This window comes from Telopea speciosissima, chromosome 1 (assembly GCF_018873765.1).
Source record: "Telopea speciosissima isolate NSW1024214 ecotype Mountain lineage chromosome 1, Tspe_v1, whole genome shotgun sequence".
NCBI lineage: Eukaryota > Viridiplantae > Streptophyta > Magnoliopsida > Proteales > Proteaceae > Telopea > Telopea speciosissima.
Window position 1 is genome coordinate 38,021,503 of NC_057916.1, and position 27,636 is coordinate 38,049,138.

Below are 27,636 nucleotides of genomic sequence, written 5' to 3' on the forward strand. Positions count from 1 at the left end.
GCTTAGCCAATTATTGGGCTCAGTTGGAGCTCACTTCTCGAGGAAACATATTTTTTAGTTGATGCAGGTACATTCGAGCAGGACGACATGGAGTTCAAGACTCCTGAAGAAGGTCATGAAGAGTGGTGGACTTCGGAGTATGAGGATCATGGACCGGAGTGCTACTGTGAGATGTGTTCCACGAGGGAACAATGATGCTTGGCTGGTGGCCATCTTTTGTTACACTTTGATAAACTATTTTCTGATTTAAAGGTGTATTCTTTTATTCCTTTCTTGATAAGTGTATTTATTATACAGTGATAATACATAGATCCTGATTAGAACCCATTGATATGCAGGGGTAAATTTGAATAGACAATATTTTATATGCTATCACCTAGCTTCTGCTAACTCTGATGTTATTAATATTAATCTTTTCCTTTTACCTATTATTTGTCGTTGTGAATGAGTTAGTCTTGGGTACTGCATCAGTGATTCTGGTGGTTAGAGAGTGTATTGGTACGCTCTGGTTGCATTCCCCGTGGTTCAGGGATGGGGGTGTGACAGCCCTACCCCTATGAAAGGCAAAAATCCCGCCTCCATGATGCCAATGCATGTTCTCATTGGCCCATATGCACGTAGGGGCCACGGTCTCCCACAGATAACATCGACCTTTTTTCTTAAGTAACTGAGGATTTATATTGATTAGAGTAAAACATGAGCTTGCCTGAGTTCAAAGTTTTAGGGGCACAGCTGACAAAAAATGCTAAGGGTCTAAGAAAGAAATTGTTTGTAATCTTCCTAGATCCTATTTAATTTCCAAGGAGGATCAATCCCTAAAATAACAAAGCAAAGCAATGCCAAATATCCCATTCGATAAGAACTACTCGAAAACCAAGTTGAATAGCTAACACAATACACTCCCTTGTTGCAAAAGCCTTTCAAATATCAAGTTGAAGGTTGAATAAACATTGTCAACAAATGAAACACCATGTAATGATAATTCTTGATATACCTAAGTCTCTCGTCTATTGTAAGAGGACACGTGGCAAAGTTATAACAAGGTATTTGGACTTCTACTATATAGATATACAAAGTCAACATGGTAACTTGTCAGAGATTCCAGGGAGCACCCTTGACACACAGAAAGGTCTGGGTGAACCATTGCTCTCTTATCGTTCCAAACTCTTCTTCTATTGTCTGGATTCTGACTTAAGCATCAAAGAATCTTCAACGGAGTCCAACTCTATCCCTCTGTGGTTTGAGATGGTGTGCAGGTCTCTCAGTGACGTGTCAGTCATTCATTCATTTCAGCGGCAATAGTTCAAAACCACAATCCCCCAAGCCAAACAATAATCCAAAAGAGCAGTATCAAAATATATCTTTACAAAGCATATGGGATGAGGGGATTAAGAAATATAGAAGGAGTTTTGATCACCTGTGTTGGAAGTGTGTCCATCAAATCAATTATTAAACTATTTAATATTATTTATTTTACATGATATTAACGGATTGTAGTTGTCCATAGGTTTTAACCTAAAAGTTATTCATAACTAGAGATAGAATTAGACATTTTGTTTATATGGTCATCACATTTTCTGTTCTCATGCAGATGCTAGACACTAATGTGAGTGTATGTATGTGTGTGTATACTTACGTGAATCACATGGGAATCTTGAATGTATCATTTAGAGTTGATTAAGGAACAATATTTTCATTAATAGTTTATGATTAGTCTTATGATTAGTCTTCAAACTTGAGAGGTCTTCAACGTTACAATTAGATATTATGAGTTTTGGTGTACCTATGGTCAATGTTTTAGACTATACATCTATCCACTGATTCATAGCTTTTAGTTATGAACAAAAGATACATTTAATAAGGAATTCACTTTCCTCACAGGGAGAAAATCAAGAAAGAGATTATATGTACATGATTGGACGAAATCCGGATCCAGTGTCATGTTTTATAAATTGTATATAATAGGTTTGAAAATATTGAGCAATATTAATATTTAGGGAAGCAGTTTTCTGTATGGGAGTGTGGCCTACACTAGCACTCCCATTTGTCTATCTCTCTCTTCATTAAAACAAAGGAGTAGAGGTGTCTTTTCACATGAGGAGGAGAGAGATAGACTCATGAGAGTGCTGGCATAGGCCACACTCCCAGACAGAGAACTTTTTCCCTAATATTTATTTTATAAATATTCTGGAAACAATTTTGAGGCTCAATCAAACGTTCAAATTCTTTGTACATGGAATTGCGAAGGATTAAGGTGGCAATAGTAATATCTTCCATGCCCTATGATCTATTAAGTGATATTGTTAAGTGGAGGGAATTGGTTGTAATTAACTAGCATTTTTTTGGGATATAAGAGTCATATCTATATTAGGTGCCCTTACTTGAGGATTGTGGGTTCCGTGACCTGATTCCTCTTTTCGGAGGTTTGGGCAAGACAAGGAAGGTCTTCCAAGTATTCGCTCGTTCGCCTCCAAGTCCCCTATGATGTGGGGGTGTCTATTTGCTGCCCGGGTTATGCGGTTCACTTTTAAAGTTCATTATCAAGAATGGGGAATTGGAGTCATGCTTCATACATATTTAAAAGGACTCGCCACCTAAGGTTCGGGCCTAAGACCCGATGAGTGGTAGCCCAACCCATAGTGAAATAAAGGGATACCTGATTCCATTTGGTTTGGTCAGAGAATCTGGGTAAATGGTCAGGTTACAAGAGTGGGAAGATATTAGTACCCCATCCCGCCCGATTTTATCGATTTTTCTATTAGATGCTAGTTTTCGAATATTCTCCCATGATAATACATCCTATATCTAGCATGCAAAGCTAACTTATAACACAATAATAAAAAAATAAAAGTAAACATTTCATCCTAAAGTGTTATATACGCTAAGGTAAATCACTTCAATGATCTACATTGTGTCCAAATAAAAGGAAAAGTGAGTATGTATACCTGCATGCACACACTAAAATACTAGATATGTAAAGTATCTTCTCGACTCGGGTGGAGACGAATGATTGTCGTGTTTCCTTCTAGTTTAATAGAATAACGACTAAGATTGTCTTCAAATCATTCCGAATTTGGGCAAAGTACACCCAAGATCGGAAAACCAGATGCTCGATCTTCAGATAGAATGACTGTGTCACATGAGATTCATGATATATATGGAAGAAGAATATGGGTTTATGGTAGTAGAAATGGGTTAAGGATATGGGTTCGAGTGACCTAGACTATGGACAAGGTAACGGGATCATGGATTTCAAGGTGCGAGATGGGGAGACCCTGAGATGAGCGAAAGAAGGCTATAGACATTGAAACTGGCGAAAAAGAAGCTTGGGAGCACACTTCCCAAGAAAAATCCACTTGTCCGAATGAGGGAGGAGAGCCCTATTTATAGGGGTTCTAGGGCGATATAAAAACAGTGACTACCAGATCCATTGACTCTTTACAGACTCGAAGGAGTGGAGGGCTTATGATGCGTATGAGATCAGCTCTCCAATAGCCGGATGCCACATGTTAGGGGTTCAAGCCTAAAGCCACGTAAGTGATTCAACATGTGATAAGTTTGAGAACATAAGGGGGCCATTAAGGCCAAGATTCCCCAAACCAAAGTCATAACCATAATTTCCATCGTGCTTCTTGACTTTCCGGTGTGTAGAATCACCTCGCGGATCTCAGCTGCAACAATGGCCATCTATGGTAATGGAATGAAACCTCATTGGGGGAACCAAATCAATTCTCACGTCTCTTTCCATCCCTCTCTCAACTTCAAGACTGCCTACAATCAGGTCCCCAAATCGTTGGCCGTCTCACCAGCGACCGCCACAACCTCTTTGTCATCATCCTTAATGATGTAGGTGTACGATTCATTGAGAACTATGTGCCTGCAACCCTCAGGGAGCAGTTGAGCAATTCCCTAGCCTTTTTGGCGGTGGTTTTTTTTCTTCTTCCCAGAGAAGAAGACGCTTATATGTGGGGTGATGGTGGAGTACTGGCTTGGGTATTTTTGTAATACCCAAACTCGATGTGATTAGTTCCGTTAACATAAACAGTGGGTGGTTAATTTTGTAAACCAAAATAAAATTCAGATTGATCGAATTGGGCTGAGCACTTTTCACTTTCATTTGGGAACAAAACTGGGCCTAAATTTAACCAATTAATTTAGGCTCTTCTCCAGCTGTGGCGGGAGCTGGAGTGTCCAACCCAGCAAAACAAGGGGGTTTTTGATCATTTCAAGATGGGACCCACACCTCCAGCTCCCGCCACGGCTGGACTCATGGTTTTAGTGCACGGTAATGAAACGGTTATCGACAACACAGAAAACCGATACTATATCGATACAGTATCGGCCTGCATTGGTTGTATTGAACAAAATTACCCCTTGATTTCCTTTAAAAATGAGTTTTCAGACCATTTTACCCCTTGTCCGTACCGAGCTATCGATACGGTATTGGCATGGTATTGGTATCGATGATTAACAAAATCGGTACGTATCGCCCGATACGATCAATATGATATCAATACTTAGAACCATGGCTGGAGTAGAGCCAGATCCGAATTTAACACTGAGATGGGGCATAGGGGTGTGGGATCACCTCTCATAGCGGTTTATTCTCATCGGTGTAATTTCGTAAAGTGCACGTGGTGTGCATCACTGTGATGTGTAGTACAGAATCAACTCAAAAAAAACCATCAGAAATTTGGGGTGAGGAATTGAAATCTGATAAATTTCTGCCTCCCGTCGTCTGTTGTTTGATTGCCGTTCAAAGTCTCCTTGTGGTTCTCAAGTCTCAATGGCCTGCTATTCGCAGACTAATAATCCTCCTCCATTCACGTCGATTTGGCCCAGGAAAACCAGTCTACGTTGTTTTCTCTGCAAAACGCAAAACCCTAATTTTAGACGTTCAAATTTCATTAATGGTGCCGGTCGAATTCTATGCTCTGCTGAGGAACCTTCATTTGCTCAACTGAACTCTTCTTCTGTGAACACCTTAACCAGCCCAGTTGAGCTCGGGGGCAACAGAGCTTCGACTCTCCGAGAAATATGTGAAGGTCGTGTTCCCGAGCATGTATTGAGAAGGCGAGCTATTTCACTTCCTTTACTTGTTTTTATATATAATTTTTTTCTTCACAAAACTTGTAGTCACCCAACGGAGCTAATGGATAAACTTGCACTTATATTCTGCAGAGCGGAAGAGGTTGGATTTGTTGTACCAACAGATGTGCAGCGGCAATCTTTACCAACTCTGCTGTCTGGACGGGATTGCATACTTCATGCCCAGGTTACTTCTGTATTTCAGTTTCCAACTGATTTTGTTATATAAATATCTACAACATTAACAACAACCATAACCTTATCCCAACTACATGGGGTCGGTTACATGGATCCGATAGAGGCTATGACAATAATAGAAATAAGAGAAGGAAAAGAACGTAAGAGGAGCAAAAGGAAGTAAAAAAGATAATAAGTAAAGGAAGAAGTCCAAGCAGTAGTCAAAGCAGCATCTCAGGAACATTGACCTACAAGGGGTGGCTACACGGGTCTTTGTCCTCCAAACAACTCTATCTGCGGTCATACTAGGATCAAGCCCTACCACATGCATATCCTTTCTAAGTTCAGTTCAGTAGTTAGTTTAATTTTATGCCCGTAACGGGAGTTTTGGGCATTCTCTTCATTCAATTGAGACAACTTAGCTGATTCATAGTTCAATCATGAATTTAGGCCAATTTATCACTTCGTCTACCCATTTGACCTTCAATTTGACTAAATCTCTAGTATTGAAATCCTCTTACTTTCGAAGTCTTGGAATGTCGAGGTGTATATCTCAATTGCTTTGAAATGGAAGAGTAGAGGAAACCTAGAAACTTTCAGAGAAGAAGCATGGAAAAGAGAAGTCCTGTTTTCCTTATTCAGTTTGATGCCACTGACTGAGGCAAAAGTGTTAAAGTGGACCATAAATATATGGAAAGAATATTCATGGCTGGACCAACGATGATTCCTTCCTGGTTTATGGACCTATTGTGCTACTGGAAGGATGATGTGGCTATTCTGACCATCGGATGTTTAGGGTATGGTATGGTCTGGATTGAACACTTGTCAAATTTCTCACTTAAATTCAATCATTTACTCTTCCATGTAATGGCATATCTGCCATGTTGATGCATCCCCTCGTTATTCCTTACACCCTCTTGTGAGTCCAGGATTTTTAAATGCTTCATTTTACTTTGTGGTAAACTTGGTTTGGGCTGAAACTTGACATGTGAGTAGGGGATTGTGAGGTCTACCTGATAATTAAATTTCAGCCCCATACGACCTGTCAATTTGGAGAATAGGCCTGCTAGAAAACCTGCTCCCTATAATTGTGCTATATTCATCATCTACTATTGGGTCGGTTATATGGATGTCCTTTCTCAATTTTATCCAGGCCACATCCTCTTCTGAAGTCCAGTTGGCTTGTATTCTGCCTTGATTGCGATCATTTTTGGAATTGTCCTCTTTATTTAGAACTTCATCCAGTATTGTATCTTCTTGCTGAGCTGGGGACAACTACCCTCATAGGATTTTCTTTCATTTGTCGCTTTTTACTTGTTTTTGTGTTTCTATATGTATGGATTTTCAAGTATAATATCATACTCATGGCTATGACCCATCCAGTGATAAGGAATCTAATGTATCTATTTTCTTGGTCCTTTAGACAGGTTCTGGGAAGACCCTAGCTTACCTTCTACTAATATTTTCAGTTGTAAATACTCAAAGGTCTGCAGTGCAAGCAGTGATTGTTGTTCCAACTAGGGAACTCGGCATGCAAGTGAGAACACTTTCATTATATTTTTTTTTGATCTTGTTAATGCTGAAGTACCTATGTTGCTAATCTTGTAACTGCTTATAAATTTAGCTAGGTTACAAAAGTTGCTAGGCTTTTGGCTTCGAAGCCCATGGAACATGAATTGGAGCAGAAGACATGTACTGTGATGGCTCTTTTGGACGGAGGGATGTTGAAAAGACATAAGATCTGGCTAAAGGTAGTGTATTCATCTGTACACTTGCAAGTTTTGTTTCCATGATACCAACAAAAAGAGAAGAAAAAAAAAGGCAGAGGGCTTACGACTGATGAAATTTTGCAGCCATTGACCTTTGATTTTACATGCCCATTTCTAGTAATCTTCATCTTGTAGTGTTGGTGGAACTCTTAGTTTTGGATTAGCAGGACAAGCTCTTCTCTTATGGTAGTTCTCCAAGAATTTATTTGGTGGATATTGTTGAATTGGCCCTTATTTGGAGACGTTCTGAACCAAAATATGTTCTACTTGGTCCGCTTAAATATTGTCTTTCTCTGGTACATCTAATGTCACAATTGCCTGTTCAAGTGCTAATGTGTTAATCTGTATATAAACATGATATCAGAAGCAATAAACATAGTACGAACAGTTATGTGGAAGTGGCAACACTAGCATGCATTTTTTGTTGGCTTTTGGGCAGGTGGATTTTTGGAAAATGCATGCATAAGTTGAGCAAAGAACATATCAATTAATCCTTATAGTAACTTTATCAACAGGTTTTTTATCATATAATTTTGTGTTGAGTAGGGTCTTCTGTATGCGGCAACACTAGCATGCATTTTTTGTTGGCTTTTGGGCAGGTGGATTTTGCAAAATGCGGGCATAAGTTGAGCAAAGAACATATCAATTAATCCTTATAGTAACTTTATCAGCAGGTGTTTTCATCATATAATTTTGTGTTGAGGAGGGTCTTCTGTATGCCTCACTTGGGAGCTCTGTGCAGTATGATAAGGTTGTTCTCTCTTTTGGAATATTCGTTTAAAGGTAAAGGTCTCTCAAGGCCTTCTATGGTATTGGCAGCTGCTCTTCTTGGGGTCGCTTTCCCCTTCACTAATAATTAATTTAATTTACCAAAATTCCAAAAATATTAAAAGAAGTTTAAGTAATATTTCAGTTTCTCGAACAGACAGATCAGCACAAGAAAAGCGCCAATGTTTTGCGGAGCCTCTGGTGTCAATCTTGGAGCCCCTTCCTCTCGGTGATGGCCTGAACCTTTTCCTCTATGTCCAACCACCCTGGGGTGGTGCCGCCACCACCTAGGGCCTCCCTTCTCCCTACCCCTGAACCTTGACCTTGGTCCTCACTCTTCTCATCCCAAAACCCCCCATCTCGTGATGGCTTCCCCTTGCACTTCGTCCCTCCCACCTTCTTCAGTGGCCCCAAGGCAGCCCATTACGAAGCTGATCTCCTTCTCCATGAGGCCAAGAAGTTGGGATAACTGCCTAGTGGGGCATTTCGTGGGATCCCGATCCCCCTTCCCTCTTGTGAAAGCCTCTCTTTCAAAGCAATGGAAAACAAAGGGGTGATTTGAAACATACCTGCTCGACAATGGATTTTGTATCTTCAAGTTTGCTGAAGACGATGACAGAGATAGAGTCATGGCTGGAGGTCCTTGGAATGTTGGTAGAAAACCTCTTTTCTCAGGCAATGGAACTGATACCTTCAGCTTCATCGTCTCAACCTCAGTTCTCTTCCAATCTGGATCTCTCTCCCTAGGCTCCCCTTACATTCCTGGTGTAAGGAAGGACTTAGTGTGGTTGGCTCGGTCCTTGGAATTCCTCTCTATTCAGCTGGCAGAGCAAAGCTCCAAGATCGGCTTGCCTTCGCCAGAATCGGCATGGATGTTCCAGCGGATTCTCCCCTACCAACTTCCATCCTCGTAGTTGATGACGAAGGATTCTCCTTCAACCAGGCTGTTCACTATGATTGGAGACTTCCACAGTGCTTATCTTGTAAAGTATTTGGCCATTTGTCTGGTGAATGCTCTGAGGTTGGGAATGAAGCCACTGTTGAAGCTTCTCTTGCGCTGCCCTCCTTTATCGAAGGCCCCAACTCTGCCTTAGCGTCAAGAAACCCCTCTTTCGAAGTCTCTGCTTCTCTCCCAATTGCTTCTGAGCAGTGCAGCCCTAAGTGCGGCCGGAGAAGAAGGTGCCATCAGAAATCTGGCCGGAAGGGTCTCCCAGTGTCGATCTCTCCCAGGCGTCCTTGTCCCTCTGACCAACTGGTCTCCCCCCTGCTTTTGCAGATTCAAATCGATTCTTTCTCCTTTAGGTCGAGTCCCTTTCCGATGGTGCAGCTTTCCTCCTCTCCGATCTGCAAAGTCCTTGTCTTCTTCCTGAGTCAGTCCCCTCTGTCCCTGCTCCTATCGAGCCTGCTACGCTTGTTGCCCCTATACAAACCTCTCCTAAGACGCTCTTCACCTTGGTATCACCTCCTTTCTAAAATCAATGTCTAAATCCTTTCTCTCCTCCTCGCCTTCTCTTACCACGACTCCTCTTTCCATTTCCACTTCGCCTTCTCTCTCCAAGATTTCCCCATCCAACGTTGTGGTCTCCCTCCTGCGTAATTGTCTCCTATCCACTCCTCCTTCTCTCTCCTCGATTCCCTCTTCCATCGGCATGGTCCCCCCTTTTCTACTCCACTTGTTGTGATCCCCCTTGTTGAATTGTCTCCTATCCACTCTTCTCTCTCCCCGATTCCCTCTTCCATCGGTGTGGTCCCCCCTTTTCGACTCCACTTGTTGTGGTCCCCCCCTGTGGAATTGTTCCTATCCACTCCTCCTTCTCTCTCCCCGATTCCCTCTTCCATCGGCGTGGTCCCCCCCTTTTCGACTCCCTACGTCGCCTAGCCCAGCTCTTCCCTCCTTGACTGGCCCATCTTCTTGTGGCCCAGATCCCTCCCCTAGCCCCTCTTTGTTTGGCCCTTCTTGCCCATTTGGTTTATATGGGCCTGCCCCTTCTTCTCTTTCAACCCTTAATTATACTCGGTATCCTCTCCATGCCACCTCCCTTTCTCTTCTCGTTTTCCGTCGCCATAAACCTAGTTCCCCTCCTTTCCCTAAGAAGCGTCCCTACCTTACCTACTCCCTCGCCGCCCCGGATTTGAATGCGCCTTTCCTTTTAGATCATAGATCCAATGCTCTAAGTGGTGAGCCTATTGACCTGGGTTAGTTGGCCACTTTGAGCCGGGCTTGGTTCTTTGGTTTGCCTGGCTTGTTCTTTTGTGCATTTTTTGGGTTGGGCTTTGGCCCTTGTTTTGTCCCTGCTTTTTGGTAGGGCTTAGTGATGGTTCTTGCTTGTATCCTCTCTCCCCCCCCCCCCCTCTTTCTCCCTTTGGTAATTGAATTATTTATTCATCCAAAAAAAAATATTTCAGTTTCTCAAGTGTCTGGATCATTGTTCAAGGCAACACCTAGGCGCCTTGTTGGTATTGCCTTAGTTTTTCGATCCCCTTGACCGCCTTGGTTACCATGACAATTATGGTCTGGATTGAGTGTTATATGCCACTGTTTTGTTAGTTTCGTCGAAGTAGTGTTGTGTGTCATTGTTTTATTAGTTTCATTGAAGTAGTAATGTATGTCGTTGTTTTATTAGTTTCATCGAAGTAGTGTACTAGAATTCAGAAAGCTTTCTTGTATCATGACCAGGAAGATCTTTTGATTAAGAAAGTACATTGAGAACCTTCCTGTATATGTATGCTGTACAGGTCCATAATTAGTTGGTCATTAAAAAAACTTGCTCTAAACTGTGAAAGTCTATTGTTTTATTTTGTCTGTTTATATAGGAAAAGGATGTTTTCAACCTCCCATTATGTATAAAAGAAGGTTTTCTTTGGACCTTGTCTTTTATCAATGATAGCATGTCAGTTTGTTCTGCGTGTAAAATTTACCTTTCCAATCATTCTTTTTATTTCCTGGAATGTTTAAAATAAAAAAGAAACTGAAGGAGCTAATTGTATAAGCTTTAAGCATTCTCTCAGGCAGAACCCCCAACAATTGTGGTTGCAACTATAGGAAGTTTGTGCCAAATGCTTGAGAAGCATGTTTTTAAGCTGGAAGCAATGCAAGTTCTAGTGATCGATGAGGTAATTGAATTGCATCTGAAATTTCTTTCTGCATATTTATTTATTTATTATTTGTGGATCAACTACTTATCTTAATCCAGAATACAAAATGGTATGCTACAGCGTATTGATTCTCTAATTGAATGATCACAGTTAAAATTGATAAATTCTAGAAATCCATTAATTCCCTTTATTGTGTACTGCTTCATGTAAATTCCCAGCTTATGAAATTTTGAAAAGTTTCCCTCAACTTTTGAAGATGGAAATGAATTACTCTAGGGTCTTGTTTCTTATCTTATAATCTAAATAAGCAAGGCTTGATAGATGTCATATGGTTAAGGACAAGATTATCTTATTTGGGCTGTATAATTAATGTAATTGAAACAGGGGGTTGAGGCTGCGTACATTTGCCCCTCCCAGACCCTGCAGTAGCGGGAGCCCTGTGCACTGGGACGCTCTAAGTTAAAATGAATGATTGGTATTAATGTGTTTTAGAATGAAGTATGCCAGTTATTTTGTCAACGTGGAGCACTACAGATCGTGGTTTTAAAGATCAGTATTGGATCATTCCGTATTGGTGGATCTGGATTGGTATCAGATCAGAATGGTCTAGACAATCTCTAATGATCTGGAATGTTCCAGGATGATTTAGAACCCAGAACGATCTGTGGTCTGAAACGAGTCTGAGAATCCTTGCTACAGATTAAAGCATCATTTTGGTGGATACTTGCTCATGTTGACTTATTATGGAATACAAGCTCCCAGTTTTTGTAAATTTTCCCCCGCTAACATTTTAAATTTTCCACTTGGTTAGGTTGATTTCATGTTCAATTCATCAAAACAAGTGCATTCTCTTCGGAAGCTTTTGACATCATACTCTTCAATTGATAACCGTCAAACTGTTTTTGCTAGTGCATCCATTCCCCAGCACAGGCATTTTCTTTGTGATTGTATACAGCAAAAGTGGACCAAGGTCAGCAGATACAGCCATTCTTAGCTTTATCTTCCACAGAATTTCTTAGGTCGAACTAATTATGACTTGTATCCTTATTCATGCTTTTGACAGAGTGACGTGGTTCATGTCCATCTAAACCCTGTCCAGCCCATGCCTTCATGCCTGCAACATAGATTCGTGGTGAGTTGAGTATTAGACTATGTATATAAAACTGATCTGCTACACCATCAGTACAGTGCATGCTCTAATAAATATGGATCACAAGTTTAAAAGGTCGGGGTGGTCCAATATTTGATGGAGTCGCATGTAGGGAAATCTACAATATAACCTATTATGTTATTGTAGTTGATGCTTTGAATACAAGTAGGTTTTTTCCCATTGACTGCTATGTATTTTAGTTTCATAATTTGCATCAACAAAAATTGATCTTATGGGATTTTCCTGTTTTGTTAGACATTTTCCTCTAGCAATTCAAAATTATGGAATGGTTTTCTTTATGTATTATTGTTTGATGGACAGTGTTGTTGTGTTCTACAAGCTCTGCTGGTTCAGACCCATCAAATTGTTGGCTCCATCTTAGGTTGTAGGCAGCATTTGATAATATCAACATTATGCTTCCACTTTTACTCCCTTTTTAATGCTCCTATCTTAAGAGTTAAGACTCAACTTATTCTGATCTTCACAGATATGTAGAGACAATGAGAGGCTGCAAACTTTGCTCTCCCTACTACATGCTGATACACCAAAATCTGCCATTATTTTTGTCAGTGAACAGGTACGTCATAATTGGGGACTTCACTAATTGTTATGCTGCAGTAAGAAGAAGTGTACAGAAATGGCTCTTCAGCAGTGAATTGAAAGGTGCTTTTTTTTTTTTTTGGGGGGGGGGGGGGGATGGGGCTGGTACATGTGGTTGGAGATAGAAGAGGGGAATTTTGAAGACCCCTTAGAAGTGAATAGAGCAGTGGTTTAGCTGTTGAAAAAATCAGTATAGTTTTGAGTGTGGATGCCAGGGATTATTTAAAAAGGTGGGACAATTTTGAAAACATGGACTAGTGCAAAAGGATGATCTGGAAGGTACCATGGGGATATCTTTTTAGATATACCAGCAGTTAAAAAGTAAGGCTTCAAGGAAAACCAAGCTGGTCCATCGTCCATGGTCATCCTTGTTGGAAGATGCCATTCAGCTATATGTGTATGTTGTGGTGTATCAAAAATTTTAAAAGAAAAAAGTATGAGTGTGTGTCTCAACTAGAGGTCAGGAAGGAGTGGGGGAAAAATAAACTGACTACAGGTTGGGCTATTAAAACAGATAGCATTTGGAATATCCCTTGACAAATATTTAAATAGCTTTTTAAGGCCAGCTATCCTGTTATGTAATATGGTGATCATAAAGCTGCCACTGTCTCGTTTAACATTTCCCTCTTTCATTTATGTAGTCTGAGAAGTCAAAGAAAGCTGGAAATTCTCCATCATCAATCTGTGTCATTGAGTTCCTGAGAACTTCCTATGCTGAATATTCAGAGATCCTTCTTTTGGAGCAGAACATGAATTTTAACTTGCGGGTAACTTCATTATCAGTGAGTACTTTTCAGGTTTGACATATTTTTCATAGAAAATGGATAAAGAGAAATATAGTTGAACATCATTTTTTTCATCCACGTATTGAGATATTTGGAATACCATATTCCTTAGGTATGATAAAATAGTTGTTTGGGTGTGGAACATGCATATCATGTAGTATCTAAACATTTCCAGAAAGCTGAACAAGGATAAAGCAAGGGAATGATTCTAAAATTTGTTCTTGGATGTCATTCGAGTTAAAAACCATTCTCTCTCTCTCTCTCTCTCTCTCACACACACACACACACACACACACACACATTTGCCAAAGTGCAGGAAGTTGCTTGTTTTGATATCTCCATCATAATGCAGGAAGTCAGACAAGGTGGGGCATGTGGATGTTGTATTCTAGTTGCAACAGACATAGCAGCAAGAGGAATTGACCTTCCAGAGATGACCCATGTGTACAACTTTGATTTGCCAAGGACTGCAGTGGATTATCTTCATCGCTCTGGAAGGACTGGTCGGAAGCCATTTTCGGATGAGGAGTGCACCATCACAAACATGATAACACCAAAAGAGCGGTTTGTATTGCAAAGATTTGAAAATGAGTTGATGTTTCATTGTAATGAGCTATCTTTGTAGGTCATGAGGTTGTCACGGTTATTCTTATGATTGTTTCCTTTCTTGCTCAAGAGGTGCATGAGTCAATTGTGCTTCTACAGAAGATGCACCCAATGGATGGGCTATGTGCTACAACTGAATGTGGTAATGTGAAAAGAGTAGAACCACCTAAAGGATTTGCTTTGCAAAAAAATGAATTATGAACTGATGCATCATGCATGGTAGAGGTACGAAGGTAAGACATTCTTTGCCAAGGGCAAGAAAGATGACGAAGAAAGCATACCAATCCCCTGTATTTTCTGTCTTCTTACACCAAGCCATGACATGGAAATAAATAAGAAAACATAGATAAGAAGCAAGCAAAATCTCCCAAACTATACAAGATCTATGGGTGATTCACCACTTAAAACCATGATGGGGAACTTGCACCATTTATTAAGAAATCAAATTCACTATCAATACAGTGATTGGGCACATGAGAATTGGCCACATTTCATAACACTGGAAACACCAATGTAAAACTTATTTTCACTGCTGGGCTGAGAGGCTCCTCTCAATGATTTTTTCTGCACAACCCAATTGTCTGCTACTTGTGACATTTTCTATAGCCTTAAACTTTGTGGGCATACTATCCAGATCACCATCTCTTAGTATGGGAAACTTTAATCCAGTCAAATTTTACCACATGAAAATTTTAAGGATGGAAAACTTTGTGGCCATATTCTTTAGTCATTATGTTCTCTTGAGCTAGATTTTTCTGAAGAGAAGCTGATTTTGGTTGGAGCCTTACAACTCCACACTTTTGTTGGACATGAAGAGATGCCATAATGTAGTAAGAGGGTGCAAAACAACTTAGTTGAGTAACATCTCATTAGGAGAGTGATATCATGTCTTTGTATCAGGTCTGTTTTCAAGTTGGGCCAGTAGCATAATATTGAGGAGAAATTCTCCACTTAGGTTTCACCTCTGCTGAACTTGGGTGTCTCTGTATTGGAACTGAATAATAAAAACAGTAACAAAATCGAATCCCAGAGAAAATAAAACCAGATTAAGATAAATCACATAGATCCAAATCAAGAGATTACATGGTCTCTAAACTCAGGTCGAGTTCAGCAAACAAGGGGTAGAACAGTTACTGAAATTCTTAACTCGATCTAAGGGCTTGGATCAGAAGCTTCGAGGCAATCACAATCCTAGTAGTATTTGTAGAGGGGTATGTACATAAATTCACCAGTTAAATAGAAATCAGAAAATAGGAATATAATGAGCAATCGATTCTTAGCACTAGATATAAATATCAGCGACAATAGACCGATATAACCAGCAAATCGATTCATCAATTAGAGGATAAAATTTCAATTAAAGAGAGGACAGAATATGAAATTCAGTATAAATCCAGATCAGCAGGTCTGATCTAGGTCAAATCTGGTAGCAGGATTCCTTTAGGTTTAAGAACAACAACTTAAAATGTCAGGATAATCAGATGACCAGATTACCTCAGTTGAAATTCGTGTAAAAAAAGTCTTGCATATGAACTCCAGATCAGACTAGGAATTGTAGAAAAATCAGATGAGCACCTACTTGAATTATGGAGGAAGAATAATAACTAAGAGAAAACACCAGGGCTTCACATCGCAATGTGGTTGGAATGATCGAACACCAACTAGCCTTGACCGGACACAAGGGTCTTGATCAAACACATGGTTCTTCACCAATAGAGAAAAAGAGCAGCAAAGACAAAGCTTTTCACTAATCAAATTCGTGTGCAATGCTGAACTCTCTTACAAACTTATATAGAAACTCATAAACAGACTCTTGACACTAAAAGGGAAAGACATAACCCAATCCTTAACTAATAAGATAACATAACCTGACTAGCAAGCTGAAATGATAAAGGAAACTAGCTCAAAACAGGGTTGGACTTCTAGAAACCTAATTCAGCCTAATTAAAATTCTTAATAACAATTAAAATAAAGAAATAAAGGCACATACCTAACTAATCCCGCATGCCTAGCTTGTACCCATATTATAAGGCCATTACAAAGAAAGCCCATTGGATTAAAGGCCCAACACATATAATCCAGCCCAAAACTTATTTCTATTAAAATAAGCCTATTTAGATGATTTAACTGCATCAACCTCCCTCTTCAAACAACAAAAAAAATTGTAACTTTGTATCATGATGCACATAATATTGTTATGATATTCTCTACATAGATTAACCATAATATCACAAACAAGGCATTACATTGTTGTGATTATAATTATAAATAAAATTACATTAGCTCACTTCTTTCACGTTAAATCTGCTAATCTGCAGTTCAATTGACCCTGAAGCGGAACTACTGACAAAATCATAGTACAAATCCATCTTTGATGGTTGAGTTCTTTAATATGATGGTAATGCCAGAACGGATGTAAAACTCTTCTGAAGATCTGTTTACCTCTTGAATTCCCTGCAGACACAGTTGAAGAAAAAATCAAGAGAGGATAGAAAACCTCTAAAGTAAAACTGCCAAGCTCAAATGTTTAACCATATTATGGGAATTTATGAACATAACGGTCATTCTGACTCTTTTGTTATCAACATTCCAATTCAAATATACCATTTCAGCAGATACAAAATTCTTTATAAAGAAGCCTGCTATGAAACTAGAGCAACATAAATCACCATTCCCTGTACTAGGTACAATACTCTAAAATGTAACCAAATTATGCTTTAAGATGCTAGATTCCTATTAAGTGATAATTTCTAAACTAACAAAGTCACCAAAATTCACTACTACTTGTTTGCTGAAGAAGGATACAAGCATAGCCCTAACAAATTCGGTTCTCGTGATTGATTATGAACTGCAAATTGCTTACCCAAAAAAAAATGATGAACTAAAAATTTGAAACCCAAATTGATCAAACCATGTAGATAGATGACTAAGACTGAACTGTTTTTGGGCCAGGGAATCCCCTTGAAGGACTCACTGAATACTATGTTGCATTGATGTGGGTGCACGTGTCAAAATCCAGCAGCAGATGATGTTGGGGACTTGAGTATATTGATTTTTTTAAACAAAATTTATTTACAATTCAACTCAACTAAGTCTTATCCCAACTAAAGGGGGTCAGGTAAGATTCATTTCATATCATTGATAATATGAGTAATGAGAGGATATATAACTTATGATTAGGAGGAAGGTCTACACATTTCTGTATTTTGTTTGTCTTCAAACAATTAGTAGAGTAATTACGATTATGGATGCCATACCTCTGAGTTAGATATTGCGACGTTTTTTTCAATTCTTGCATTTTTGTCAATGATGTATTCCCTGCACAACATCATAGAGAAGAACTTTGAATTCTCCAAGAGATGTTAAAAGCAGAATTTAATGAAATTGTTCACTTTGTACCTGATTTTTATATTGTCTCATATTCCAATTGAGACCCTTCCCTCAGCCAAAAGTGATGCCGCTTCGACATCAGTTTCATAATAGTCAGCGTCGAGCATCACTGTATCCTACATTTGTCACATTTTATATCAATCAAGGACATTATTTGCAGAGTACACTAACCTCCATTGAGTGCAATAGATGTACCCATTACATGGATTCTCTCTCTCACTCTCTTGCTTTGTTTTAAGCTCATTCTTTAAAGTTCTTCCACATAAGGAACATAGAAAAAATATATAAAAGGTCTATCACTTTGATATAACACAATCTAATTAATAGAAGCAAGAACTGAATGAACAAGAGATTGATTACGCAGGGAACTTTAGGAAATAAAGGAAAGAAATTTTGTAATGTGGAAATCAAGAAAAAGCTAAAAAACTAATCTGTGCTAGTCAATGATATTCTGTTCTCATCAGTTTTTTTTTTTTTTTTTCTTTTCTGTGTTTTTCCTGGTTTATCATTATTAATCAATTTGTTGCATATGTTTTCTCCTCATTCTCTTAATTGTGAAGAAGTATAGAATATCAGTTACTCTTGAGGTCAACACTGAATCCTTAGTGATTCAACACTCAATTTGATCAATTTTTTTAATATGCAAGGAATTTAGAAAGCAAACCTTTAAGTGAACATCAGAATTTATTCAGGATTGTATACCAACAACACTGTGTTCTATGACACATTTATCCAAGAAACATCCATGCGACAAGATTGAGTCAATTATCTGCACAAGAATGTAAAGAATAAGTACACATGGGATATAAATGGTAGTAAGGGCTAAAGAAAATCAATGAGTAAATTCTTAATATTGTTACAAGCAAAATTTTGATATCTTTGGATCTTACTCAAGTCTTTCCTAATTATTACCTTTATATCCTTTTCTAATTTGGAAACTATGGTTTACATAATCTTTGTCATATGATCATGTCAGTAGAGCTATACTAAAAATAACAGGTATATTGCTATATAATTGGATTTTTTTTTGGGTGAGATGCTGTATAATTGGGTAATATGATGATGAATAAGAAATGCATGTAGAGGGGAAATTAAAGGTGCTACTTCTCTAAGAACCACATTTGCTATTGATAGGTTCCTTGTATTATTATAAAAGAATAATTTTAGTAGCATTACTGTGCTTATTTAACTCCTCATGTACTCCATATTTGAACTCAAAAATCTTTTTGCAATGCTTGAAAATAATCTCCCTAGTGTAAGAGGATTAAAGAACAAACTTGGACATATCAAACAAAACCAAACCTTGCTGTGGTCAACCTTTGATGGTGGGAAGTTTCTTCTTGATGTATAAATTAGCTTTGTAGCATCATAAAAACTAAATTTTGGTGGCTGAAAACAATTGAAGATCACATAAGAACCTGACTAACAGTTCAAATATTGTAACCCTGCACATAACACCCCCCCCCCCCCCCAAAAAAAAAGAAAGAAAGAAAGAAAAAGTAAAGATAATTTGATGCTCAAAATCATATAATATTGCTTATCATTTTTGTGCTTATTGCCTTGTGATAGTATCAAGTTAAGTGCCACACATGGTGCACATCCTCATCAATTTGACTCTCCAATTGATGGGTCATTTCCATTGTTGTCGATAAATCATAGCTCATTTGGCAAAATCAATTCCTTTACTTTTGAATAGCCAAGATTACTGCTAGAAGACACTTTTATCAATTAAGTGCTACTACACAGAAAGGGAAATCCAACAAGATTCATCGACATGGAATGCATGAGGCACTCGATTGATCCCAGGCATTTATAGGTACTCGTAACAGGAATTAAGTACAAGAGCAATTACATAGTGCCAAAAAAGAAAGAGAAGTATACAAATAAATACTTATATATGTACATGTGCTGTGAGGGCAAAATTTGCCTCAAAGAAGGATCTAATTGTTCCAATGTCCTCCCAATAATCATTGAATAGATATGCCTGCAGTGAATATCTTATACATAGATTGATCGTAAAGGAATGCTGAAATATTTTAACTCTGATGGATAATTAGTAGTAGCTTCACATGTTTAGTGCATTCTCTTGAGATGAAAAATTGGTAATCTCTTGTTCTTTTTCATTTTTGGTAGAGTTTACTTGACAGACTTAAAGATATTTGAGACAGACCTTGATAATGAACTCTCTAGCTGAAGCTGGGATTATTTCAGATCCAAAGTCATTTGCTGTAGGAAAACGTCACCTGAACCAAATAATGATGCAATAGTAAATGCCTATATCGGATTTTACTGTCTAGATCTTATTTTGAAGGCAAACCATCAGCTGGTCAAGTCATCCCAAAAATGAATGGAGTTCGATAAAGTACTAACTAGCTATGATTTTGGGGGGAAATGAGGGAAGAATTTTATTAAGGAGGAGGGGTAGGGACACTACTGGAGATAGAGTCACTTAACTTTCCTAATAACATTCTGAATCCTCTATAACCTACAGAATCCATAAACAATTCAAATGGTCATTACCTTAGAAGATTCAGAAGTATTTCCTTCTTGAAGATATAAACTCCCATAGAAGGAATATAGGGTTTCTTTTGTGCTTCTTCTCATGACAATCCCAAAACTGTCGTGTCGTGTCTACTTCCTAAGTAGTACAAGTGAAATTAGTGTAGCCACTCAGAATTGCTTCACCTATATTAGATCTGCAAGGATAATATAATACAAGAAATTACCATTGCTTTCAAATCTGTTCCTTTTGGTTTTTCACTAAATGAGAGGACCCTCCCTTTATTGTCTATCTTCATTAAGCCAAAATCTGAAGCACGACTATCAAGGAAATGGAGATAGGATGCTAAGACAATTTGTAATCATAATCAAACTTAAAAAACATTACTTGAAATATAAATTCTATAGAACAAGAACAAATGGAATGACCAATAAAGATGGAGAAACTTGAACATGAGAAGTGCACAAAGAAAGACACAAGAATCCATCCCAAGATTAATGATATTGATAACTAACATCTGGCTTTCTTCATGGGAGATGACAAATAATTATTCACTTTAATTATCATCACAGTGAAGTTAAACTTTAGATCCTTAAATGCTGGATGCACTTGCTTGAATAAGATGATCCGCTCCGCCCCCGCGCCCGCCCCCCCTCCCCCCCCCCCCCAAAAAAAAAGGGTCTCCATCTTTTTTGGAATTTAAAGCAGTGACTGTAGAATATACACTAGAAAGCATCTCGAACCTTCCAGGATTTAAGGCATTAGAATGAAGAGCCGTCTTTGAGGACTCGATTTTGACCAAACGAAGGTATTTTCTATTGAAGACTCAATAATGATCTTAAGAAGTCAAAAAGTTCAAAGAAAATAGGTTCTGGAGGTTGGAGGCAGGTAGATTTGGACAACACCTCTTGATTTGGGGGAATTACCTAGAAAATTGAGGGTTTCACTGTTTCTTTCTCCCCCATTAATCTCATTTGATACCACAGTAACCTTCTATAATTATTTAGAGTGATGTATGGCTCCAGAATGCATAGTAAAATCTGGAAAATTGTCTCTAATCATGTATAATACATTCATATAATTGACTGCAAAATAATGTGAACTAACTGGAATTATAATAACGGAGAAATTAATATGTTCACAAACAGTCAACTACCTGTCGTCCATAGGTAGACAAGAAATACTAATATCAACCTCACTCTGTCGATGATTCTGGAAATACAGATGAAAATCTTAATGTTTAAAATAAAAGTCTTTAAAACAAATTTCAGTGAAGGGAATATATGAAGAAGTATTTGTTGTCTGAACTGGACAAAGTCCATATAGTCCATCCTGTAAAGATGATCTCCAGAAAGAATAAGCACATCCTCAATTTCCTTACTTCTAGCATTCTACAGAATTGTCATTAAACCATAACACAGGCATCACATTTGAAATTAACGAATGTTTTATAGTATCAAAGCTAGCTTCCTTTGAACTAAAATTTCCAAGTGTCATAGAGTAGGATTCAGGTCTAACAGAACAAGAAATCAATTTTAGATATGATCTTATAGCTTACTAAGGTTAAGCTCAATGCACTTTCAAAAGTAAAATTATAGAATATTGGATTGTAGTGTGATGGTCTGTGAAGATACCCAGCTAATATAAGTTCCATGGATGGGAAGAATTTAGCATTTTTTGGAGGGAACAGTAGCACAGTTTAACTAAATTCATTAGTAGTACCTCAAAAAGGCAATGAAATTATTGTACAGCATCTGCAGTATCTGTCTCTCCTGGGGTCTGAGTAGCTACTAGAACCTGGCATAAAACAAGATCATACAATGGTAGCATCCAAATTCATTGGTTGGGAGAGACTATATACAGATTGATAGGAGTAGATGTTAAAATTTTTTGTACATCTAGCTCTTCAATAATTTATTTCCTCCATTAAAAAGAGAAAGATTCACAACATAGCCTTTTCATAGCAGATGCAGATCAAGGAGAAATTAAATAGGATCAGATAAAACTGTCCATGGTAACACCTCAACAAAACCATCTCCAAATTTACACTCCATTGCCAAAGTTGTAAGCACATGCAAGATATCGGTTAAGCGATGCAGAGTTGAACTGAGTAAGAATGTAAACTTTGTTTATCCCATTGCACATGCTAGTATTTCAATAAGATGATCCATAACCTCAAATGGTCAAGCACAAAAAGTATAGTAAAGCTAAATCTAAGTCATCTCTCATGGATTAACATTAACAGAGAGAGAGAGAGAGTAGTAGTTGAACATGTGGTTGGTTTTCAATGTGTAAGGAAGAGATGGAAAGATAGGAAAAGACTTACAGTAGGTTTTGCTCTTTGCTTGGTGAGGGGGAAGAGACGAGTCCTAGCTCCTCCACCTATTATAACGGCCAAAACGGTCCGTGGGTCCCGCTTTTCCATCTCCAGGCCTCTCATTTGCACGATTTGGCTCCTGTCCTGCAGTGGCGGGAGCTAGAGCGTCCAGCCCAGCTAAACGACAGCCAAAACAGGGGTGGGGTGGTCATTTCACAGATGGGTCCCAACTGAGCCCCACATGTGAAATGACCACCCCACCCCCTGTTTTTGGGTGGTTTCCATGGGCAGGACGCTCCAGCTCCCGCCACTGAAGGACAGGAGCCAGATCCTCATTTGCACAACACCATCAATACCATACATCAAAAGTCAAACCCAAGAACAATCGTTATCTTTTGATCCGAATCAATGACATCATATAATAAAAAGATTCCCATGCCGACAGTGTGGAGATTCTTTTTCACACCCTCTCACATACTGACTGGAAAATTATTTGCTCTCAATTTCCCCAAGTCCCTCTAATAGGGGGTGGACCCCACCCGGACAATGTGTTCGGGTAGGGGGTAGAACCCATACTCATATTATTTCTCTTCCCTAGTCATACATGAGCATGAGTCCCTTTGTCACCGAAACCATTTCGTGATTTCCACAATGGCTGCGTGGGAAAGCGGAAATTTACTTTCTAATTGGTTCCATACTCCCATTATTTAAAAAGAGAGGAGAAATAAAACGTTGCCTCATCATGTGGCCCTTGTGGCCAAATACAACAGCGTAAGAAATTACTGTCATATCCCGTAAAATATAAAAAATCTCATCCATGTTGATGCCTTGTGCTGCTCTCATTGGCCTCGACGCATCGATCTCTTACCCAAAAAAATTGTCCAATTTTCCCGATGTACACTTAGAAGAGGACACATGTCTTTTTTACTTCCAAAAATACCCCTTTTAACCCGAAATGGTAGGGATGGGACATGTGTCCCTTTCTACAATTTTTTTTTAAAATTTTTTTGGAGACAAGAGGGGTATCCGATTTTAGGCCGACTAAATTCCCCTGGGCTCGTACATGACCCCCGCGCCACGCACGAACCAAGAGCTTCTGAGCCCTAGTGAGCCTCAAGCGGGTGGCCCCAAGAAATTATGCAACAGCAAAGGTTTGACACGAGTCCTCGTTTCTTGAGGTGGAGTCTCATGTCCCCTCCAAGCTAGCTGCACTTTTGTCCCTTTCTACATATTAGTTTGTGATAAAAATGTTAATCAATCCCGACCGTCCATTTGGCAGCACGAGAGAGAGAGAGAGAGAGAGAGAGAGAGAGCGCTCACCTTAGTCTCAGAGGGAACATCTGCTGTGAGAGACATGCACAAGTAAGGCCTAAGCAACTTACTATGAGGCCCCTGACGGAGTTTACTGAGGTTGAGCTTCTGCCCCATTAACTCTGCATCGCAGAACTTCACAAGCTTTCTGTTGCTTCCGATCACCCCAGAGTTGGCACCGGACCAACACTGCTGGCCGAAAACGAGATCCGATAATCAGCGGAGATTGCCATTACTTTACCTCAACAATTCAAGTAGAAAACTGGAACGAGCATGAAGACAAGAGGACTTCTTTATAGAGTTTAAAGAAGTAATGGAAGGAGTTTGGGAGTGTAAGGGACGGAGCAAAAGACTGGGGAAGCTTATGTAAGTAAACAGACAAATGCTTATTTGGAATTCTTCTATATTTGTCCCTAGGAAGATTGGGCTACGTTATCCAAATACAACTCCATCCATCAATTTTGTGAAATTTTCTGAACCGTTTATGGCGAATAGTATAATTACAAGAAACTCCTCAGCAACCTTGTTCTAATCTACGAATATTCCAAGAATTAAGGAATTACTTGATCAAAGGGTAAGAGCATCATTTTAAACTAGCTTACAAATTGGTCTCCATTAGTCTTTGCCCTTAGTATATTCTTCCATATTAGACAACTTTTTTAGGTTTTTCTCTCTTTCTCTTGAGTTAGGGTTTTAAAAAATCGAAATAGGATCGATCTGGTTATTAATATCGGTATTGGGATCCGTATGTCTCGGTTGATATTGATACCAATATGTAGCGATCGTATCTGATGATTTTACCCTCAATTTCAATAATTTTTTTGTTTTTAGACAGATTTACCCCTAATAAGGACCATTACACCGATACAAGATTGGGCAGGTACCAGCCAGTATTAGGCACGGTTGATATTAATACAAATCGATACGCCTGATTCAATATCAATTTTTATAACCATGATTCTGATTCTTGTTGATTCGAATTGAGTATGTCTAATCTTGATTCCTGTTGATTCGAAATGACTGAGTCCAATCTTGATTCCTATCAATCTAAATCAACTTATTCACATTGGTTGTTAAGGTTCATGCCGATTATAATTGAATCGAAATCGAAATCGATTGAGGTCGATCCCGTTGCTGAGTCCACTTACTTGAACTCTGCTTGGACTATAAAGTTGGGGACTTTTTAGGATATGCATGGCAATGTTTAAAAGAAACAAATCTAGTGCTTTTGTGTTTTTTAAGAATAATTTTGGAGCAGAACATGTATGTAGCAAAACATGTATTTAATGTTCTTTTATAGTGGTAGAAATTTTTTTCCAATTTTACTATACACCATTTTTTTATACAAAAGTATCCCAACTGAACAGAAACATACAATGTATTTTTAACTCAAAAATAATAATTTGGAAATAGAAATGTTGCCACATAGACCCTTAGTTTCTTTAGCTAACATCACAAGTAGTTTTTTTTTTTTTTTTTTTTTTTTTTTTAATGAGAACATTACATGTAGTTTTACCTAGGGATTAAGAACTTTCTCAATGTATATTTCCCCCTTAAAAATATGGAGTAAGTTTTCTTCCATCGTGAGTGAAGAAAGGTGTACATCCATCTAGGTCATTAATATAATGAAGGGAAAAGTCTCTCCGAACAAAAGACGTAGGAAACACTTACTTATATGAGATTCTTTTTAATTTTTCTCTCTCATTTAAAAATGAATTGAACAAATATCATATAAGTAATCCCTACAACTCATGTTTAGAGAACTTATTGGCTATTGCCAACAACTTGTCATTAGTATATCCAAGGAGTTAAAAAGTCCAAACATACTCAATCGTATGGATTTAGGTGAAGCCCATATATTCCGGATACGATATCAGACATACATAAATGTTCCTCAAATTTTAGATATAAATCCAAAGGGCAAGAGATTGATACTTGGTCGTGTAGTGTTTGCATCATCACACGGGCCAATGAGAGTGTGCGCTAGAGGATCTGTCTGAATGAGATTTTTTCACTGAAGGTTAGACAGTAAATTCACGCGATCTTGTGTCTAGGTGCAGGAACCACATGACTAGTTAGCATTCTTTTCCCCAAATTCAAATATGTATACTCCTATTTTATGTATGAGAAAATCTTCATGAAATCAAGGATGGTTAAAACAAGTTTGTGACTTTACTTTTTATCCCTTTACTATTAATTCCAATAACAAATAATTAGTTTAACTGAATAATTAAATAAAATAGATAGACCTTTGCCTTCGTCTTAGGTCGATGGATCTTCTCAATTGGAAGTTCTCCTATACGTAGAATAACCATTCCAGATGACCGAACCTAAGTCTAATTGTTTTGTTCTGAAGCAAACACTTTTTTCTAATGAGGATAAATCCTATCATTCACACAAAAACTGCATTAAATTATTCATTAAATAGTTTTATTTATTTTTTTTTGAATTAAATACTAAATTAAAATTTGAGAATATAACAGGGCAATTAAAAGAAGGTTACAACTTCTAATTAGTTCTTCCACCCAAAAAAAAAAAAAAAAACTTCTAAGTAATTCACCATTTTGGCATCAATAAGTTGTTGCTTGTATGTATTGTCTTTTTTTTTTTTTTTTTCCTTTTTATAAACTATATGTATTGTCACTTGTATTTCTAGTCGTCTATTTTCTTTCAATTAGTCTTTAGAATTTCTATTTTAATAAATTATATTTGTTTGGTTAAAAAATTTGTCACGTGGAAATTATGGACAATTAGGCCTTAAGATCCTCTATTCATAGATCAAGTTAAGCACAAACATAGTTTGCCAAGTGGCAAATGGAGCTTTGAGAATCTAAGGCTAAGAGTATAGGAGAAAGTATAATAGTGTTCGCAGTATCATAGGCATACAAATACATACGTGGAAATATATGTAGAGATGTCAACGGATATTCGAAAATAGATATTCGATCCGCGTTTGTATCCGTATAGGAGAATTCGAATCCATCTGAAACTAATCGGATACGAATATGATAATCTCCCTATCCGATCGATTATTATTCGATTTGTTTAGCAATCTGACGGTAATAAAATATCTAAAATCTTTGTGTTCGTCTATCCTTTTAAGGTACCTTATTGATTTTGTTATCTTATTTTTATAATTTTATAAGTTAAGATAATGTGATACATGGAATCACATATCGATGTGAAAAATCAAAGACTAAGAAGAGTAAAAGAATGGGTAGTTGTTGAACTTTCAAGTCTCAACCGTAACCCTCATCATAAAAACGGTATAGATGTTAACAAATAGTCAAAAATTTGTATTCAATTCATGTTCATATGCATTTAGGAGAATTTATATTCAAAAAATCACTATCCAAAAACTATCCGAATTTTTGCTAAAACTAATAGGATATTATCCGAATTCGACAAAATATAAACGGATAAGAATATGATAATGCTACTAATCGACTAAATTCGATCCGTTTACATCTCTAAATACATGCCAATGTTTGACGGTATAGATGAATTTAAATAGAAAATTTGACAAGTGACCTATCTAGACTGTCCACTACCTATTCAAATGTTTGAATTACCACATCATTTACTCACATACAAAAAATATATTTACTTCAATAGACTCGAGTGACATTTTTCCTTTTAATTATATTCGTAGTATTTTTTTTTTTTTTATTATTTGATTAATTCCATTTAATATGAAAGTTGACATATCAACAAGAAACCTCAAGGATGTAGCTGTCACAAAAATTTTGTTCCTCCCATTCCATCACGTGGCAAATATTTTACCTTTATTCCTTCAGTTTATTGAATATGTTGGAATATTCAGATCGAAATTGACCGAGCCGATCCCCGATTTCGGCCGATCCAATCTGAGTCCGATCCGAATCCTAATTCGGTGTTTTGAATCCCTGGAGCTGCATAGACTTTAGTAGCCGTATATCACCGTCGGATCCTTTGACACTTCCTCCTTCCCCAGGGTCCAGGACTTCAGGGAGAGACGAGACCGTGAAGGCTGGGCTCCACCCTCAAGCGTTGCATGGGCAATACGTCAAACGGTTGGTAGGCAGTTGTCTGATATCTAT

The 27,636-nt window shown here is 38.1% G+C and overlaps 1 protein-coding gene and 1 pseudogene across 3 annotated transcripts; one reads left to right on the top strand and one right to left on the bottom strand.

The window, feature by feature from the left end:
* The first annotated feature begins 4,747 nt into the window (after positions 1-4,747).
* Positions 4,748-14,243, top strand: LOC122648770 (DEAD-box ATP-dependent RNA helicase 58, chloroplastic). Of its 3 annotated transcripts, XM_043841991.1 has the most exons (10): positions 4,748-5,073; positions 5,182-5,275; positions 6,689-6,802; positions 6,894-7,016; positions 10,812-10,916; positions 11,710-11,868; positions 11,962-12,030; positions 12,536-12,625; positions 13,290-13,430; positions 13,786-14,243. In XM_043841991.1, the coding sequence occupies exons 1-10, from the start codon at positions 4,787-4,789 to the stop codon at positions 14,056-14,058; spliced, it is 1,455 nt and encodes a 484-aa protein (XP_043697926.1). In that variant the 5' UTR covers positions 4,748-4,786; the 3' UTR covers positions 14,059-14,243. The 3 variants fall into 3 exon arrangements, with proteins under 3 accessions (XP_043697926.1, XP_043697927.1, XP_043697928.1); XM_043841992.1 differs by lacking the exon at positions 4,748-5,073 and having other exon boundaries at positions 5,186-5,275; positions 6,693-6,802; XM_043841993.1 differs by lacking the exon at positions 4,748-5,073 and having other exon boundaries at positions 5,186-5,275; positions 6,735-6,802.
* Positions 14,244-16,246: 2,003 nt separating this feature from the next.
* Positions 16,247-23,850, bottom strand: LOC122648736 (annotated as a pseudogene).
* Between the last annotated feature and the right edge of the window lie 3,786 nt (positions 23,851-27,636).